Source organism: Brachyhypopomus gauderio, unplaced genomic scaffold (genome assembly GCF_052324685.1).
Source record: "Brachyhypopomus gauderio isolate BG-103 unplaced genomic scaffold, BGAUD_0.2 sc40, whole genome shotgun sequence".
Classification (NCBI taxonomy): domain Eukaryota; kingdom Metazoa; phylum Chordata; class Actinopteri; order Gymnotiformes; family Hypopomidae; genus Brachyhypopomus; species Brachyhypopomus gauderio.
Genome location: NW_027506868.1, coordinates 1,503,663 through 1,524,468, shown reverse-complemented (window position 1 = coordinate 1,524,468; position 20,806 = coordinate 1,503,663). Strand labels below are relative to the sequence as shown.

The following is a 20,806-nucleotide window of genomic DNA, read 5'->3' as shown; positions in this document are numbered from 1 at the left end:
TCGGGCTAGACGTATCAGTTGGGCTGATGAGGAAAACACGTATGATGACTTGCATGTTGCATCTCGTAGAGTACAAAGCCCAACTTATGCCACTGCAGATACAATTGCTACATTAGCTGAAAAAACTGCATGTCTGGCTGACTCAGTGGAGAAGATCAAGTGCAACTATGTAACAGTAGATCAGCTCCAAGTCCTGATGAATAAGTTAGACCAGATCGAGGCCAAACTCGCTCAGCCTACAGCCCAAAGCCAAAAGGACAAGCATGTGCACCATCATGGGAGGAGGCAAGGGCAGCAAGCCACACCACTGGGAGACCGACCCAGAGTTCACTCTTTAAGCCCAAACCGAGCTACAGCGACATTGTGCTATACAGTTGTGATCAAATTTATTCAACCCCCACTGAAATAAAGTATTTTGGCCAGTTTGACATTGATTTTGATCATTTCAGTCATCTTATTTACAATTATATCAAAGAGGCACTTATAAATTAGACAAACATAACATAATATTTATGATGGAATAACCACAAATGTCTTTACTGTGCTCACATCATTATCAGTTTTATTCAACCCCCTAGTGACATTATTTTTTAGTACTTAGTACAACATCCTTTTCCAGTTATGACAGCTTTCAAGCGTGAAGCATAGCTTGACACAAGTGTCTTGCAGCGACCTATGGGTATCTTAGCCCATTCTTCATGGGCAAAAGCCTCCAGTTCAGTCACATTCTTAGGCTTGCGCACTGCAACTGCCTTCTTTAGGTCCCACCAGAGGTTCTCAATTGGATTTAAGTCTGGTGATTGCGATGGCCACTCTAGAATGTTCCAGCCTTTCATGTTCAACCATGCTCTAGTGGACTTGGATGTGTGCTTCGGATCATTGTCCTGTTGGAAGGTCCAACGTCTCCCAAGCCGCAGGTTTGTGACTGACTCCATCACATTTTCCTCCAAGATCTCCTGGTACTGAAGGGAATTCATGGTACCCTGCACACGTTGAAGCTTTCCTGTACCATTAGAAGCAAAACAGCCCCAAAGCATAATTGACCCCCCGCCATGCTTCACAGTAGGCAAGGTGTTCTTTTGTTCATAAGCCTGGTTCTTCCTTCTCCAAACATAGTGCTGGTCCATTGTCCCAAACAGTTCTAATTTAGTTTCATCTGACCACAGTACACTGTTCCAAAACCTTTGTGGCTTGTCCACATGACTTTTGGCATACTGCAGTCGACTTTTCTTGTTCTTTGGAGTGAGCAAGGGGGTGCGTCTGGGCGTTCTGGCATGGAGGTCTTCGTTATGCAGTGCGTGCCTTATTGTCTGAGCTGAAACTTCAGTGCCCACATCTGACAGGTCTTTTTTCAGTTCCTTAGCAGTCACGCGGGGATTTTTCTCCACATTACGCTTCAGGTAGCGCACAGCAGTCGCGGTCAGGATCTTCTTTCTGCCACGACCAGGTAACGTTTCCACTGTGCCCTTTAACTTGAACTTGCGAATGATACTTCCGATAGTGTCTCTTGGAATATTTAACAACTTCGCAATCTTTTTATATCCATTGCCATTCTTGTGAAGAGCAATAACCTCTTCTCTTGTCTTCTGGGACCATTCTCTTGCCTTCACCATGCTTGGAAACACACCAGTAGATGTCTAGAAGGAGCTGAGTATCACAGTCCTTTTAAATCTGCCTAATTGGTGCTTATCATGCTTGATTGCTGCTCGTTGACATCCACAGATGTTTTCAATACCTGATGGAAAACACTGGAATGAACCTCTGTTCTTAGGAGTGGTAGTCGTAAAGGGGTTGAATAATTGTGTCAATGAAGAAATCACAAAAAGGCCATTTAATACTTTATGACAAAAAAAATTGATGCTATCTTAGTTGCATTTAGTTCTTTAACAAGTCCTTGTAAGATTTCATTATGAACACAATTACAAATGTGCACTGAATTCCATAAAACCCTTCGCAGCATTGGGGGTTTAATAAATTTGATCACAACTGTAGATGTGGTGAAGAGGGACATTTCCAACGAGAAAGGTCTCCAAGCCCAACGGTTCAACCTCACTCTAGTGTCAATGAGTTTAGCCCAGCTACCTCCACAGGAAGGTGTATTTGCCAGAGAAGTCAGTCCCCAACCCCAAGGGTTAGCCGTGCCACATCTAGGGGCCCAAGCCTTATAATATCTCTTACAGTTTATAACATCCCCGTTCAAGCTGTAGTTGACACTGGTGCTGAAGCAACGGTAATTTCAGACAGTTTGTATCAACGTTTCCATCCCAGTGAACAGACTGCATCAAAAAAGACATGTCTTCGGAATGCTGAGTCTGGAAAGGAAATGATTGCTATGGGAGGACAGCGGGTTGACTTCCAGTTAGGCACTCGGAGCTTTACATGGGAGGTTTATGTTGCCCCTATCCGTGATCACGTCCTTTTTGACCTGGACCTGTTAAGAGCTGCAAATGTGACAATCCATGCCAGTGGGAAAGCGTTTATCGAAAATGAGTTGTTACCAGCTAAGACAGTTGGGGGGGAGGGACCGGACTATCATATGGCTCGAGTACTCTTAGAGAAGGACACTACCCTGCCACCTGAATGTGAAATCTTGGTGTGAGGAGAAGTTGACCAACCCCATCCAGGGATATGTGCCTTCCTAGAGCCCCTAAACGTCTCTGATGCTGTCGCTTCAGGCAGCATTGCCACCATGATGGAAAAGCGAGTTCCAGTCAGGAATCTGAATCTGTGCAATCTTTCAAGACACAAAGCTGCTCTACCAAAAGGAGTTTGTCTTGGACTCTTTGTAGAAACATATACAGAAGATTCCCCTGAGACATCCCACAGTCTAGAAGTGCAACATAGTTCGCAATGGCCAGAGGTGAGAAGGATAGAGACTGCAACAGACTTGCCTGAACATCTGCAAGAACTGTTTGCTCTATTCAGTGAAGTTCTCAGCGAGCAAGTACTTTTCCTTGGACACGTAGTCAGCGGTGAAGGTGTCAGTCCCAATCCAGCCCTTATCAAAGATGTGAAAGACTGGCAGCCTCCATACTCTGTTCAAGACGTTCAAGCCTTCTTAGGGTTATGCAACTATTATCGCAAGTTTGTCACAACCTTTGCAGAACTAGCTAGCCCATTAACCAGCTTAATGAAGAAAGGTACCTCATTTTCATGGGGGGCGGAACAGCAACGTGCCTTTGAGCAGCTCAAAGACAAACTTGTCTCATCTCCTGTCTTATCATATCCCAGGGCAGAAGGAAAGTACATCCTAGATACAGATGCCTCTAACCATAGCGTTGGAACAGTCTTGTCACAGCTCCAATGGGGGGGGGGGGGGGTGATCACCTATGCCAGCGCTCACCTCACACCAACACAGAAAAGGTATTGTGTCACCAGACGTTGTGTCAAACCAAAAGTTTGTGCTACAAACTGACCAACACAGCCTCACCTGGTTGTTCCGATTTAAACATCCTGAGGGACAACTGGCTCGTTGGCTGGAAGAACTGAGCCAGTATGACTGATATTGAGCACAGGGCAGGTAAACAACACAGTAATGCTGATGCCATGTCCAGACGAGATGAGTATACAGAGGATGTTGTTACGACCCATTCTAGGCTATAGGCCACAACAGCGTCCAAGGTGACAAAAGTAATAATAACTTTAAATACCGAATAAAGACAGCACACATGGGTTCTACTTTAGCGTGATTGTATTACACTTTTTATATATTTATAGGCTTTAAGTCATTATAATCATATAAAAAGAAATACATATACCAAACAACTCTGGTATTGTTTTCAGGAGTGACATATGCCAACATAACAAACAAACCCCACACTAGAAAGGAAATACAGCTACATCTAATTCCAAACAAAAAAACACACAAATCAATCTCCCTACCAACAAACAAAGACAAAACCAACCCAAAACAACATGGCAGTCACTCCCTACTAACCAGAGGGGAGGGAGGAAAAGGAAGGAAAACACAGAACACCACATAACATATAGGATCACAATGAATACAACCAACCTTACTAAAACAGACACGCCAACAAGTCAGGCCAATACAACAGACAAGTCTGCACCATATATAAAGCGTGCCCCCAAGCTGCCACTACAGCTGCTGGCCTGTCGTAGCTCTCTCTGCTCCTGTCTGCTGTCCTTATATCCCCTTGGCCATCTTCTGGGGCGGAGCAGCATCCCAATTAGAAGAGGGATTTACAGAAATCCCGGTCTGGAACCTGGATCCACTTCAATCCTAAAACAGAGCATACATGCATCCCAGCAGTAACATACATAACACCCCCACCCATAAGTGTGAACTCCCACTGTTCACAACCACAACACCAAAGGTCAACACCTGGACAAAGCGTCTGCCACCACGTTGTCCATACCCCTCTTATGCACAATCCTCAAATTAAAATCCTGCACAATGAGAGACCAGCGCATCAACCTCTGATTGGCATTGGCCATGCGCTGTAGAAAAACGAAAGGATTATGGTCTGTGAATACAGTAAGGGGTTCAGCACTGCCACCAATATAGACCTCAAAATGTTGGAGGGCTAATAGAAGCGCTAAAGCTTCCTTTTCTATGGTGCTATATGCCAACTGATGCTTGTTGAACTTGCGTGAAAAATAGCACAAAGGGTGATCCACACCTCTTCCATCTTCCTGTACTAGGACTGCACCAATGCCAGTGCCGCTGGCGTTGACCTCAAGCTTAAAAGGACGATCATAATCAGGGGCAGCAAGAACCGGGGCGCTACGCAACAAAGACTTCACAGCTTCAAAAGAAGTCTGACAATCTGAGGACCAAATGAATGGAGCATCCTTCTTTAGCAAATTCGTTAAAGGTAGCACGACATCCGAGAAATTAGAACAAAAACAGCGATAATAACCTGCCATTCCCAAGAATCTCCGCAGGTGGCGCTTGGTCTCAGGTGGAGGAAATGCACATATAGCATCCACCTTAGCATTCAAGGGGCGAACTATACCACTGCCTACTACCTTGCCTAGGTAATTGATTTCACCATGACCGAACTCGCACTTCTCCAAGTTTAAAACTAGAGGCATCGCGTAGTTTCTGTAACACTGTATTTAAAACCTGAAGATGATGATTCCAAGTACGAGTGTAGATCACGACGTCGTCCAGATATACCTCGCAATTTTGTACATCACCCAGGACTATAGTCATTAACCATTGAAATGTAGATGGAGCATTTCTGAGACCAAACGGCATGACTGTATATTGTAAAAAACAGTCAGGCGTAGCAAACGCAGAAATCTCAGAGGCACGGGCTGTTAATGGGACTTGCCAATAACCTTTCAAAAGATCGAGTTTGGATACAAAGCGAGCGGAACCTATGCGATCTATGCAGTCCTCCATCCGCGGCATGGGATAGGAGTCCGGAATAGTGACTGCATTGACCTTACGGTAGTCCGTACACAAACGAAACGTACCATCGGGCTTAGGCACTAGGAGACAGGGCGAACACCATGGACTAACGCTGGGGATGGCAAAACCGTGTTCCAGTAGATAATCAGTTTCCTTCTTGAGTAGAGAACGTTTCAACGGATTTACCCGATAGGGATGCTGTTTGACAGGAACATGAGATTTAATAAGAATATCATGTTCAAGTATTGTTGAACGAGATGGAAAATCAGAAAACAACGTTGGGTAAGAATGTATTAACGCGAGTAACTCAACTTGAGCATCAGAAGAAAGGTGTACCAATTTCTGAGGAAGGTTCTCTAGTGCCTGTGAGTTTGGAAGACGAGCACAAGGCAAACAATTACGACCGAGATGTAAATCGTCGCTCTCGGGTAAATACTCCTTCGCAACCACGGTAGTCAGGGCAATAGGACTAGACCTAGTCTCAAACTGAGGCACAATATCCGATGGTCGGTCTCGATCCACATAAGACTTCAATAGATTCACATGACACAAACGCGACTTGCGTCTTCGATCTGGCGTAGCCAATATGTAATTTGCGGGGGAAACTTTAGAAAGAACAGTATACGGGCCTGAAAATTTTGTACTAAGTGGAGATCCTGGAGTCGGTAAAAGAATAAGCACACGATCACCAGGAGTAAATGAGCGTACTACAGCATGCTGATTGTAACGCTTTTTCATGTCAGATTGCGTCGATATCAAGTTTTTACTGGCAACCTCGCGGACCGCACGCAATCGCCTTTGGAGATGTTCCACAAATTCACAACTGGGTCGAGTATTTTTGGTAATTGGAGCAGACATCCAGCGCTCATACAAAAGTGCAAGCGGGCCACGAACTCTTTTGCCAAAAAGTAAGGTGTTTGGACTGTAGCCTGTTGACTCCTGCACAGCATCACGGATGGCAAATAACAAGAGGGGAACACCCTCATCCCAGTCCTTATCATGATCGTAGCAAAAGGTTCTCAACATGGTTTTAAAGGTTTGTTGGAACCTCTCCAATGCACCTTGGCTTTCAGGGTGATAAGCACTTGAAACCCGATGTTCAATTTTTAACTCCTGTACCACTTGTGCAAACAGCGTAGACATAAAATTCGAACCCTGATCTGACTGTATGCTTTTTGGCATTCCAAAAGTTGTGCAAAACTTGATCAAAGCCTTAATTATATTTTTGGACTTTAAGGATCACAAAGGGATAGCTTCTGGGAACCTTGTCGTTGCGCACATCAACGTAAGAAGATACGCATTGCCGGAGCGTGTTTTTGGCAGGGGACCCACACAGTCAACCAATAACCGTTCAAACGGCTCCCCAACGACAGGTATAGGATATAACGGGGCCGAAAGAATCACCTGATTAGGTTTTCCTACCATCTGACAAGTATGACAGGATCTACAGAATTTTGCTACGTCCCCGTTTACCGATGGCCAAAAAAAATGCGATAACACACGTTTAGTTGTCTTTCGAATTCCCAAATGACCAGAGAGAGGATGTTCATGGGCCAACGATAATATATGTAACCGACATGATGTAGGAACAACAATCTGCTTTATCAAATCCCATGCATGACGTGCATTCGACGGAGACCAACTTCGCATTAGTATCTCGTCTTGTATAAAGTAGCGTTGCTGTTGGTGTGAAGTTCCTGACTTTTTCTCAGCGATTTCAAAGTACGGAGCCAGTGTTTTATCCGATCTCTGTTCCGCAATCAAAGAAGTCCGATCAGCACATACAACAGAAGTTATGGGAGAAACATTTGCCTTATCCATCTCTTTTGGTTTTGGTACAGAAGGTTCACCGATAAACGTATCGGATAGTGACACCATAGAACCATATTTGCGTGCTTGAGCACGAGTCATAACACACGCCGTATATATGTTAGCTGAATCAGGTTTCTCGTTCTCAGACAATTTCTCCAAAGGACAATCTACTACCACAGGTACCGAAAAAACTTTACCGCCTGCAATGTCATTACCAAGAATAAACGACACCCCATTAACAGGCAAAGCCGAACTAACAGCCACTTGTACCGTCTCAACTGTCCCATTCATGTGAAGTCGAATCTTGTGCAACGGCATTTTAACCACTCCCAAGTCGATACCCTGGATTAACACACCCTGGCCACTATACGAACCCTCTGACAAAGGCAACACCGTGTCTAACATAAGAGACACCGCTGCACCCGTGTCACGTAAACCAGTGATAACACATTCCAAATCGGACTCATCCAACGAAACTGCACAGTCAAACAAGAACGGTTGAAACACAGCGTCCGTGCAAGACACCGAAGCCTGGGCACTTACACAATGCACCTTTTTTATGGAACGTGCGTTTTTCTTTTTAAGCGTAGGACAATTTGCTATGATATGTCCTCGAACGTGACAATAGAAACACTCACGTGGGTCTTCCAAAAGTAGAAGTAGTGGTCACTTCAGCCAAACCAGGAGTCACTGAACTCTTTGAGCGGGGAGAACGCGGAACACCACGAGAAACGGGTGTAAGAAACGCCGTCCTGTGTGTTAAAACAAACTCATCAGCACATATAGCGGCAGAGGACAATGTATTTACTTTGTGTTCATTCAGATACATCACAACATTGTCGGGTACACACTTCTTAAACTCCTCCAATAAAACCAGCTCCTTAAGCTGTTCCAGAGAAGATACATCACAAGCTGCACACCACTTATCAAAAGACACCGTTTTCTCCCTGGCGAATTCCACATAAGTCTGAGTATGGGTTTTCTTTAACTGCCGAAAATTCTGCCGGTAGGCTTCAGGCACAAGCTCGTATGCCCGAAGCACAGCAGACTTCACCATATCATAATTCAAACTCTGTTCTAGAGAAAGTGAGGAACAAACGTCTTGAGCTTTTCCCACCAGTTTGCATTGCAATAACAAAGGCCACATATCCTTAGGCCAATTCAACATTGTGGCTATGCGTTCGAACATTGCAAAATACGCGTCCACCTCATTTTCTCTAAAAATAGGGACCAAACTGATCTGCCTACTAATGTCGAAATGTACAGGGACGGAACCAGAAAAGGGAGACGCAGGAGGAGAATGGGCTACGCCTACGGGAGCAGGATTGGACGGTTCTGGAGGAGAATCCCTACGATCTTGCAATACTGGTTTCTCCAAACCCAAGCTCAGCCTTTTCAGAGTCACTTCACGATCTGCCTCTATTTGTACAGCGCGCAAACGTAACGACTCCGCCTCCTTTGCTTGAATTTTAATCTCCAGCTCCAATTCCTTTAATTTAATCGCCAGAAATGGATCAGGTAAAGGTTGATGTTTGGAATGCGTTTTCGAATCAGGTTCCGATTCAGCTTCGACCGCATCTGGATTCTGGGCTGCAATGTCTGCAGCACCCACACGACCCTCAACCCCAGACAACACACCACTATCAACTAAAGAAGCTGCAACCAATTCCCGTATCTCTCGTTTCACAGAAGAGTGAGGCACGACAACATTATAACAATCGGCGATAGACAACAAATCCGCCTTGCGTCAACCATCCAACAGGTCCGCGCAAAAACAGAAAAGAAACAAAACCGAACAAAGGAAGACGAGCCCCCATATCTGTTACGACCCATTCTAGGCTATAGGCCACAACAGCGTCCAAGGTGACAAAAGTAATAATAACTTTAAATACCGAATAAAGACAGCACACATGGGTTCTACTTTAGCGTGATTGTATTACACTTTTTATATATTTATAGGCTTTAAGTCATTATAATCATATAAAAAGAAATACATATACCAAACAACTCTGGTATTGTTTTCAGGAGTGACATATGCCAACATAACAAACAAACCCCACACTAGAAAGGAAATACAGCTACATCTAATCCCAAACAAAAAAAACACACAAATCAATCTCCCTACCAACAAACAAAGACAAAACCAACCCAAAAACATGGCAGTCACTCCCTACTGCGGGGATAAAAAGGTGCACAAAGTAATAGGGAACAGGTGCTAGTATTCAGGAGAAAGTGATGGTGGGAGTGGTGTAGTGCTCGGGGGCGTGTGTGGTGTGAGACCATGAGTGGGCACACGCGCCCTCTGGTGGCGACCTGGCCTCCCCACCGTGACAGCAAGTAGTACAATTTAGTGATTAAATTATTTTCTCCAGTTTTTGGTTGAGTAGATGAAATCTTCAAGAATTTCTTCTAATGCTAAATTTTGTTCAGTTTTAACCAAACCAGATGATAGGCCAGATGGATAATCTATAAAATGTTTAATATTTAATATTATATCTAATATTTTCTAATCAAAGAAATCCATAAAGACATTATTACTGTAGTTAAGTTCCCTGGAATCTGAGGTCCAGCACCTGCTTGATTTTTCATAAGTTTTGAAATAGTACTAAAAAGAAATTTAGGATTGTTTTATTATTCTTAATCAATGAGGCTAAGTATGCTGAGTGTGCTTTAGTGAGTGCCCTTCTGTACTCAGTAAGACTGAGTAATACTTCCAGCTTCCACAGTCGATCACCTTCTCCACTCTAATTTATATGCTCTTTGCTTTAAGTTTTATATTCCGATCATAGCATAACAAGGATTAATTATAGTTCACTTTTGATATTACATATGAACTTTAAGAAGAATCACATGTGTGCAGGTGAATTTGGGGAGGTGTGCAGTGGTCGTCTCAGACTGCCATCCAAGAAAGAGATCTGTGTGGCCATCAAGACACTTAAAGTGGGATATACAGAGAAGCAGAGGCGGGACTTCCTGAGTGAGGCAAGCATCATGGGACAGTTCGATCACCCCAACATCATCAGGCTGGAGGGTGTGGTCACACACAGTGAGTATCTATCACTAGTATTTCAGTGTTTGAGACCAGTGTTTCTCAACCCAGTCCTCAGCGCCCACCTGACAGGTCCACCGTTTTGCTCTGTCCAAGTTCCAAATACTTTAGGTAAGAGCAAAAGTAGCAGTTGTTTTTGAGTTGTTTATATGCATTACCCACTGTGTTTGGGTAGCAATCATACCTCACAGTCTCCACTTGTTCCAAGATGTACCTCTGCTTGTCATGTGTCTTCTTAGGACAAATTTTTTACTTATTTTTTTACTTACTTTCTTCTTAGTAAAATGCAAGTTATGTCATCAATGTCTTTCATTTCACACGACAACAACCAACATGGCATACCATTTAAAACGCGTAAGGCGAAAAAAAAAAACAGTTTAGCCGTTTGTCGTTTCGGTCGTGTCATCTCGTCTCGTCGCGGTGCATCTCGGCAAGTAGTCCTATAAACATTTTTTGTTGTTGTTTGCTTTTTAAACCACGTTACTTTAACCTTTCTTTGCTTCTAATGTTTTTGCTGTTGTGTGGCAATTTTTTTATATTTTCAGGCAGGCATATTTTATTTAAAATATTTTTGACATTTTGCACAGTGTCTGTCTGACAGTTCGATATGTCCACTGCGCACTGACTGTGACATTTTTTTTGTTAATGTTCTCTAACGTTTAATTAAAAAATAAATAAATAAAAGCTGAATAAAGCCAACATACCATGTTTATTCATTTATCTGAGTGTTTGAGGTTTTTAATTTGAAGTGGAAAAAAGTCCTGAATGAGAATGGGATCCCGTTTAAGGTGCTCTAGATAAAAATAAAAAAAACCCAGATTCGATTATTGTCACATTGTGGGGGGGGGGCCCTGCCAGTCGCCTCCGGTTACAGCGGCAGCGGTCCTGTTTTTGGTCACGTGATGTTCGTCCCTCAGGTGGGCGGGACCCATGATCCATCTCAACTGAGGGTCGTTTGTTCGTCTATATATGTCTTGTCTTTGTACCAGTTGACTGCTGGTTATTATTTCCTTAATCTGGAACAATGTCACGGGTTTTTGGTTTGTGCACTTTCTATTAAACCATCCTCTTTCCCTGAGACTTGGCGTGATCGCTTCCTTTTAGCTTGACCCCTAGCGAAAAGGGCAGGGGTCAGCTCCGAGCGAAGAGGTAGGTTCGGGAGGTGGTCGGTGGAAGCCGTGGTCGCACCCCAGTGTGGCGGCCTGCACACATCTACACCTGTGACGTGTTGGGCTGTGTGCTCCCGGTCCGCACACAGCGGTGGGGCTTGAGCGGCCTAAGGCCGGTTAGGGCGTAAGGGCCCTGTGACCGACCAGGGCGTGGTTATCGTCTTGTTGACGGCCCAGTCGGTCCAGGGTCCCGCCCAGGAGGCGAGCTAACCTGTATGTCTGTTTTTTGTTTCAGCTCCAAGACTGCAGGGAACGGGTCCCTGCCTTGTCAGCGTCCGATGATGAGGAGCATATATGTGTTTTGTGTTCCAGCTCCAGGACGGCAGGGAACGGGTCCCTGTCTTGTCCCCGCCCTCCCGCCCCTTTTGTTGTGTTTTGTGTGCTGTCGCTGTAAGCCGCACATCCGGAGGGGAGTGCGGCTTTGGTGGGGGGGTCTGTCACGTTGTGGGGGGGCCCCCTGCCGGTCGCCCCCGGTTACAGTGGCAGCGGTCCTGTTTTTGGTCACGTGATGTTCGTCCCTCAGGTGGGCGGGACCCGTGATCCGTCTCACCTGAGGGTCGTTTGTTCGTCTATATATGTCTTGTCTTTGTACCAGTTGACTGCTGGTTATTATTTCCTTAATCTGGAACAATGTCACGGGTTTTTGGTTTGCGCACTTTCTATTTAACCATCCTCTTTCCCTGAGACTTGCTGTGATCGCTTCCTTTTTAGTTGCTCACCCTGCCTGTCACAACTATTAGTCGACTAAAGGGAAAATCTGACGAATCAGATTCGACTATGAAAATCCTTAGTTGAAGACACCTCTAATATTGATAAACACTTTTTCCAATGCATATTTTTATTATTAACCATTTCTGTACACACCCACGGACATACATATAAAGACATGGACTACATTAACACACGTCCGAAAGGAGGGGTCTGGGGCTGTAGTGTGACAATTTTAGTCACATGAAACCAAGTTGATAGTGGTTTTAAGGTCTTTGTTTAAGGTGTTTTAAATACAGACATAGGATTCATAGGAAGTTTTGATTTTGGATTGTATTAGGAGGGAGGTGCATAGTTTGCATTAGCTGAAGTGGGCAAATTCACTTTTTTGGAAAGCCACTTTTTAATTTATTGTTTTTCTTGTGATCTTGGGCTGGTTTGAAAGAGACTTCAAATGGAAAATGATCTGCCGAGATTTATGACACAATTCACCTTGTGTCATAAATGTCAGCAGATTATTTTCCATTAGATGGCATGATCAAAGCCTGTGTGTCTAATCCATACCACAGTCTCCCTCAGGAGGATGCATAATTGTTCTTACAGATTAGACCTTTTCTTCTAATGAAGTGGTCATGGTCAGATGAAATATATAAATAATTGGTTTGAATAATTGGCTTTTAATTAAACTTAGTTTTTATCTTGAATTGCTTCTCAAAACTAAATTGATTTTGCATGTCAATTTGAAATGGATTCAGTGGAATTAGTAGTATACTCAGGTTGATGTGGTGCACATTTTGAAAAGTACTGAAAAAAGTAACTATGTGTTACGACCCCACGATGTCATGGGTCTAGGTTTGGGGTGTGGGGCAGTAGCATGCCGGTTGCGGACAAGATGTAATAGAAGAAGAACACGGAAACCAGTCGGATGCATTAAAAGAACTCTTTACTGCAGAGTGGTAACGAGTAGAAGAGCCTTTACGCAACAGACACTGAACACACTGAACAGACACGTACATACAACCACACACGATTAACCATAAATCAACCAACCAAGGAAAGGAGCAGTAGACAGCACCAAAGAAAAGAATCAAACAAAAACACACTACACTAACAAAGCAAAACTTACCCCTTACAGAAAAGAAAATGTACCTACTGCTCTAGCTAATCTCAAATAAAAATACACAAACGGTGCCTGCCTCTATACTGGTGTTTCTAACAAATGCAGGACTGCGTGAGTGCATATATGAGTGCGCACATGCTGCTATGCTCTTAGCCCATGGTGGTGTTTGTTTTACAACTCAGTTCATGACAAAGATCATCACAACAACCGTAAAGGCAGTAAAGCTCGTGTCGCCTCTCAGCGACTTCCAGCAATCACAGCAACCACACACATACATACATACACAACCATAAAGGCAGTAAAGCTCGTGTCGCCTCCCAGCGACCTCCAGCAATCACATCAGGCAGATTATGAAGCCGAAGATCCGCCCCCTCATCCAAATTGCGGTCTCTGATTGGCCGACAGAATCCACTCGTGATGAGGCAATCCACCTGTTGAAAATTAACCAGAAAAAAAAAGAACAACCTCCCCAAAAACCACAGTACACGTAACACGCTCACCCCGAAGAGCAAACATATAAACATGTTTGTGACAACTTCAAACAATACACAAAACATCATGCACGTGAGAGCGCATCAGCAACGACGTTCTTTGTCCCTTTCTTATGTCGGATTTCCAAGTTAAAATCCTGGACTATAAGAGCCCATCTCATTAGCCGTTGGTTTTGATTGAACATTCTAGACAGGAACACTAATGGATTATGGTCCGTGTAAACAACCACAGGTTGTGAACACAAACCAAGATAAACCTCAAAATGTTGTATAGACAACAACAAAGCCAAAGTCTCCTTCTCGATTGTCGAGTAGTTAAGTTGATGCTTGATAAACTTACAGGAGAAGTAACACACCGGATGATCTATGCCACATGAGTCTTCCTGGAGTAACACAGCACCAGCTCCCACAGCACTAGCATCCACTTCCAGTTTAAAGGATTTCGTAAAATCTGGAGCTGCTAGAACGGGAGTGCTGCAAAGAAGAGCCTTAACATCGTCAAATGCATGTTGACATTCCAAACTCCAAGCGAATGATCTGGACGGACTAAGCAAAGAAGTAAGAGGACTTACCACTGTAGAGAAATTCCTGCAAAACCCTCTGTACTAACCTGCCATAACTAAAAATCTTCTCAACTCACGGCGCGTAGAAGGCACCGGAAAATTAAGAATGGCTGAGATTTGGGCATCCACAGGTCGAACCTGTCCACAACCAACTGTTTTTCCCAAATAACTCAAAGTAGCCTGAGCGAACTCGCACTTCGCCAGGTTCAGAGTTAAAGATGCTTGTTGTAAACGCTCAAAAACAGTCTCCAATGTTTGCATATGAGTAGTCCAATCAGATGTATAAATGACAAGATCGTCCAAGTAAGCAGAACAATTCGGCACACCTGACAACACGATATTCACAAGATGTTGAAACGTAGCAGGTGCATTCTTGAGTCCAAACGCCATCACAGTATATTGCATAAACGTATCGGTGGTTACAAACGCCGATATTTCTGAAGCACGTGAAATCAAGGGCACTTGCCAATAACCTTTTAGCAAGTTGAGTTTGCTTACGAACTGAGCTGACCCCACATTATCTATACAGTCATCCATCCGCGGCAATGGATATGAATCAGAAACTAACCGAATTCACGCGTCTGTAGTCAGTACACAATCGAAACGATCCGTCCGGTTTAGGGACTAATAGGCAAGGTGAGCTCCAAGGACTGCAACTGGGTTTTGCCAAACTGTTTTCACACAAATATGATACTTCCTCTCTCATGACTTGTCTTTTTGCTGCATTGAGTCGGTAAGCGTGCTGTTTTATTGGAGACGATGTAGTGACCTCGATGTCATGCTCCAACACAGTTGTCTGTGAGGGTATGTCATGAAAAATAGCAAGATACAGATGTATTAAAGACTCAAGATCGCAGCTTTGACTTGTCAAATGTCCCAAAAGACCAGAAAGATTTTGTATCATCTCAGAGTTTGATAACCGACACGAACCTTGTGGAACGGAGCACAACCTCAACCCGTCCATACCAGTTTCAGGGCTAGCAGCAAGCGCTACGCCAGTACAACTCATTACCGTATCTTCCAACGGTTGACCATCACTTTCACGACTATGATAGGCCTTCAGCATGTTTATGTGACAGACACGTTTCTTACGTTTATGGTCGGGAGTACAAATGACGTAGTCCGTGTCGTTAAGCTTCTCATCAATCATGTACGGTCCAGAAAATTTAGCTGAAAGAGACAAACCGATAACAGGGAGCAAAACCATTACTTTGTCACCTGACTGAAATTCTCTAAAAACAGCACGTTTGTCATAGATCCGTTTCATCCGTCCTTGGGAAACACTCAAAGCTTCATGGGCTAAAGCACAAGCATTATGTAAGCGCTCACGGAACATACTGACATAGTCCAATATGTTCTGTGGCTTACGATTCTTGTTCAGTAATGACTCTTTGAGAGCCTTTAAAGGACCTCTGACTGTGTGGGCAAATATTAGCTGAGCAGGGCTGAATCCTAAGGATTCCTGAACAGCCTCACGGATAGCAAAGAGCACCAAGGGTACTCCCTCATCCCATTCTTGGCCTGGTTCCAAACAGTACTTATGAAGCATAGACTTCAAAGACTGGTGGAAGCGCTCTAACGCACCCTGTGACTCAGGATGATATGGGCTTGAGACACGATGAGTGATGTGTAATGTTGCTAAAACTTGTGAGAACAGTTTAGATAAAAAATTTGAGGCCTCATCAGTCTGTACAGTCTTGGGTAAACCAAATGTGCTAAAATACTTAATCATCGCTCTAATTACTACTGGAGTAGTGATTTTCCGCAACAGAATAGCTTCTGGAAATCGAGTCGCAGCGCACATAATTGTCAACAGGTACTGATGTCCAGCTTTCGTTTTAGGTAACAGACCTACGCAATCGACCAACACCCTCTCAAATGGTTCACCAATTGCAGGAATAGGACAGAGAGGCGCCGGAGGAATAACCTGATTAGGCTTCCCAACACGTTGATAAACATGACAAGACAGACAAAAATCCGCAACATCTTTCTGAAGACAAGGCCAAAAAAAATGACAAAGAATACGCAAGTATGTTTTAGTGATCCCCAAATGACCTGACCAAGGGTGTTCATGTGCCAGTTGCAATATGTGTTGTCTGAAAGGAATGGGAACAACAATCTGATAAACACTATGTGCCTTAGACGCAGCTCGAGGAGACCACTTCCTCATCAGCACATCCTGCTCCAAAAAAATATGCAGTTTGCTTGTCAGCAAGACACTCTACACTACTTGCATCCAAAAAGTATTTCTCTAGTCCAGCATCTGCCTTCTGGAATTCAACAAGCTGATCACAACTCACAATCACATTAGCAATATCTAACTCCTCATTCACATTATGCTTTGAGTGAAGTGTCGGTGAAGCTGACTCGGCAGTATGTAACGAACTCTCGTTGACCAAGAAAAGTATCGGACAAATCAATGACGTTTCGCAACTTTCGAGATTGAGCGCGTGTCACCACGCAAGCTGGAAACACAGAGTGATCATCTAACTCAGGGTTTACACTCACAGGGTTGTCAATAACCTCCAACACTGGAAGCACTTTATCTCCCGCAATGTCATTTCCCATAATAAACGTAACACCTTCGATTGGTAACGCAGGACAAACTCCGACTCGATAGGTTCCTGTAGCTAAACTCGATGACAATGAAATGTGAAGCAAAGGGACCTTGATATATTTCATTGCGATACCACGACAAAACACATATGAACCGCAAAATGTTTTTACATTTTACATACGTATTTACTCACGTCAAACATAGGTTGACTGCCAGTAGGATGAGCAGAAACAGAAGCCAAACCCGTTGTTGGAGTTGATGCTGGGGAAGGAGTTAACGGTGCGATGACTGGCTGGGCTACAGGAGGAGAAGCGATCTTCATTGCCTGCAATTCTAACTCCCGTAACCGTATCTTGCGGTCTACCTCGATCTCCATCTTCCGAACAGTCAACCTAAAATCCATTTCTGCTTGACGTTCCTATGCTTTCTCCTGTGTCTGCAATTGAAGACCCGCAACACGAACCTTAACACGGGCCTCATCACGTGAACCCGACAGAGAGGGAGAGTAAGGATCAAAACGAGGCAAAGTCGCTCTACCAGCTGCTTCTGGCGCAACGTGCTCCTCGGCTAAAACAGGTGTAATCACCTTTTCTGACAACTTAATCCGCTCCATAACGGTAGTGTGAACAGACAGAGGACTACCCACAACACCCAACTCCCTCAGTCTAGCAACAATCATACCCCTGATGTCTGCCTTAGTAGCCTGCTTAATAACCTGAATATGGTAGTGTGCAGCAATCGCCAATAAATCGTCCTTTCGGCATTTCTCAATGTCCTCCAAATTAGGAGCAGCAACAAACGCCTGCAAAGAGAAAGCTGCGGCCGCCATACCGCTGGTTTATATACGTAGTTCCAGATCAGATCCACTAACCGACGTGTAGATAACCCAAAAGGTACAGTGGGGAAAATAAGTATTTAGTCAGTCACCAATTGTGCAAGTTCTCCCACTTAAAAAGATGAGAGAGGCCGGTAATTGACATCATAGGTAGACCTCAACTATGAGAGACAAAATGTGAAAAAAAATTTGAGAAAATCATTTTGTCTGACTTTTAAAGAATTTATTTGCAAATAATGGTGGAAAATAAGTATTTGGTCAATAACAAAAGTTCATCTCAATACTTTGTTGTATATCCTCTGTTGGCAATGACAGAGGTCAAACGTTTTCTGTAAGTCTTCACAAGGTTGGCACACACTGTTGCTGGTATGTTGGCCCATTCCTCTATGCAGATCTCCTCATGTTTCATCTTTATTGCCCTTGCTGATGGAAGGAGGTTTGCACCCAAAATCTCACAATACATGGCCCCATTCATTCTTTCATGTACACGGACCAGTCGTCCTGGTCCCTTTGCAGAGAAAAAGCCCCAAAGCATGATGTTGCCACCCCCATGCTTGACAGTTGGTATGGTGTTCTTTGGATGCAACTCAGCATTCACTGTCCTCCAAACACGACGAGTTGTGTTTTTACCAAATAGTTCTACTTTGGTTTCATCTGACCATATGACATTCTCCCAATACTCTTCTGGAACATCCAAATGCTCTCTAGCAAACTTCAGACATGCCTGGCTTAAGCAGGGGGACACGTCTGGCACTGCAAGATCTGAGTCCCTGGCGTCGTAGTGTGTTGCTGATGGTAGCCTTTATAACATAGGTCCCAGCTTTCTGCAGGTCATTCACTAGATCCCCCCTTGTGGTTCTGGGATTTTTCCTCACCGTTCTTGTGATCATTTTGACCCCACGGGCTGAGATCTTGCGTGGAGCCCCAGATCGAGGGAGATTAGTAGTGGTCTTGTAGGTCTTCCATTTTCTGATTATTGCTCCCACTGTAGATTTCTTCACACCAAGCTGCTTGCCTATTGCAGATTCAGTCTTCCCAGCCTACAATTCGGTTTCTGGTGTCCTCCGACAGCTCTTTCGTCTTCACCATAGTGGAGTTTGGAGTGTGACTGTTTGAGGTTGTGGGCAGGTGTCATTTATTCTGTTAACGACTTCAAATAGGTGCCATTAATACAGGTAATGAGTGGGGGAAAGAGGAGCCTCTTAAAAAAGAAGTCACAGGTTAGGCCTTTGACTGTAAATAACAAGAAAGCTCATTGTAAATGACCATGGATTGTTGGAACTGAATGAGTGTGTGTGTGTGTGTGTGTGTGTGTGTGCGCGTGTGTGTGTGTGTGTGTGTGTGTGTGTGTGTGTGTGTGTGTGTGTGTGTGTGTGTGTGTGTGTGTGGTGTTGTGTCTGTGTGTCTCTGTGTGTGAGAGAGAGATAGACAGAGACAGTGATTAAGTGAGAAATACATGAAGAACATGTGTGATTGAAACCAGCTCTGAGGATGTGTTTGTGGAGGTAGGTTGGAAGAGACTGGTAGACATCAGCATGTGATGTGACATGATTTATTAACTTTGATCATTCTTAATAATCCAGAGAGTTATACACTACATTTAACTTGCTGCTTCCTCCCTGCATTTGGTACCATTTGAGTATTTTTTGGAGTGAGTGAATGCTTCACAGGGACATAAAGGCTATAGTACTGATTATAAGCTTGAGTTTAGGATCAAATATTCATAGCACAAAATAAGGGCTAAGTGGATTTTTAGATGTATATATAATATATAATGTGTCTTTGATCTAAAATTTAAATGCTTTCGTAAAAGAGACTTTTACATATTGGATTATATAGAACTGCAGTGAAGTACGTGTTTTTTTGAGTTGATGGATGAAGTAACAGACCCACTCCCAACATACATAAGGGTTCAGTAAAAGCAAAGAGGTGTTTAGTAGTATCTCTGTTTGCAGAACAAATGTCCTTCATGTTTGGAGAAAGTAGTGGGCAGCACATCTTGATGTGTAACAGGTTGGTCTTTTTGTTATCTTCATAGAGTAAAACAGCTCCCACAAAGATAGCAAGTAACATATGACTAACATCTTTTCGACAGTGTTGATCATCTTCACCCATGTTTATCACATGTATTATACATACATCTTTCATCATGGTGGCTGGCTGTCATCTGAAGTGCAGATGTGTGAGACTTGCAATGCTACATGTTTGGAGAGAAAGAAAATAAAAATCACCTATCTGTCAGGCCATCAGAAATTTGCTTCATTGTGCAGTCTATGATTTAAAGACTTTATTTTGTATGTGAACCATAAGTGTGGACTGCAATAAGGTGTGGATGATAGAAGCAGTAATTTTTGACCAGCATGGAGAGGGAATAAAGCTGTCAGACTGTGACCTTGTGACCACTGCATCTAGTGCAAGTCTCTTCACATCCTGCAGGAAGTGCTCATGAACCAAGGTCACTGTTACCACAACTGGCCAACCATGTCAAGGCTGAAGAGGAGCACAGTGAGCCACTGTTTTCATGGGCAAACTGAAGATGATTTTCTGACATTTTAAAAATGTTCTTTTTCTTTTTACAAAACATATATACAGCTAAACTGAAAGCATCTCATCTCAATGAAAACATTGCAGAACGTTCTAGAAACAATCAGCAAACTGCAGAGTTTCAGAAAATGCATTCACTTATTAAATCATCAATATCTAACTTTCTCTCTCTCTCTCTCGTCCCCTTCTCCCTACCCCCACTCTCTCATTTCTCTCTCCTTCTCTATCTACAGGTAAACCAGTGATGATAGTGACAGAGTACATGGAAAATGGCTCTTTGGACAGTTTCCTACGAGTAAGTGTGACATGCTGAAAGCAGTTAATGAGCCTCTATTATGTATAATCACAGGAACAGCACAGAAGTCTCATCTTAAACTGATTTGAATACTCACCTCCTCCTATAGACCCCCCTCCCCCACTGCACACCCCTGCAAGATTTAATTCTCTTTGTTGCTGAGGAAAGAGACCATTATCCTTTCACTTACACAAACTGACACACACACAAATTGCACTCTGCTACTTCACTTCTGCCTCTGTTTGCCAGAAAACCCATAGAATATTTTTTTTTTTATTTTGTTGGT

General features: G+C 43.6%; 1 protein-coding gene across 5 annotated transcripts in view; it reads left to right on the top strand.

The window, feature by feature from the left end:
- epha3 (eph receptor A3) overlaps positions 1-20,806 on the top strand; it is a 164,248-nt gene that overhangs the window by 106,503 nt on the left and 36,939 nt on the right. For all 5 annotated transcript variants that reach the window (XM_076985452.1, XM_076985451.1, XM_076985448.1 and 2 more), the window contains 2 exons: positions 10,050-10,235; positions 20,459-20,520. In XM_076985452.1, the coding sequence (XP_076841567.1) occupies positions 10,050-10,235; positions 20,459-20,520 (248 nt within the window). The remainder of the gene's footprint in view (positions 1-10,049; positions 10,236-20,458; positions 20,521-20,806) is intronic.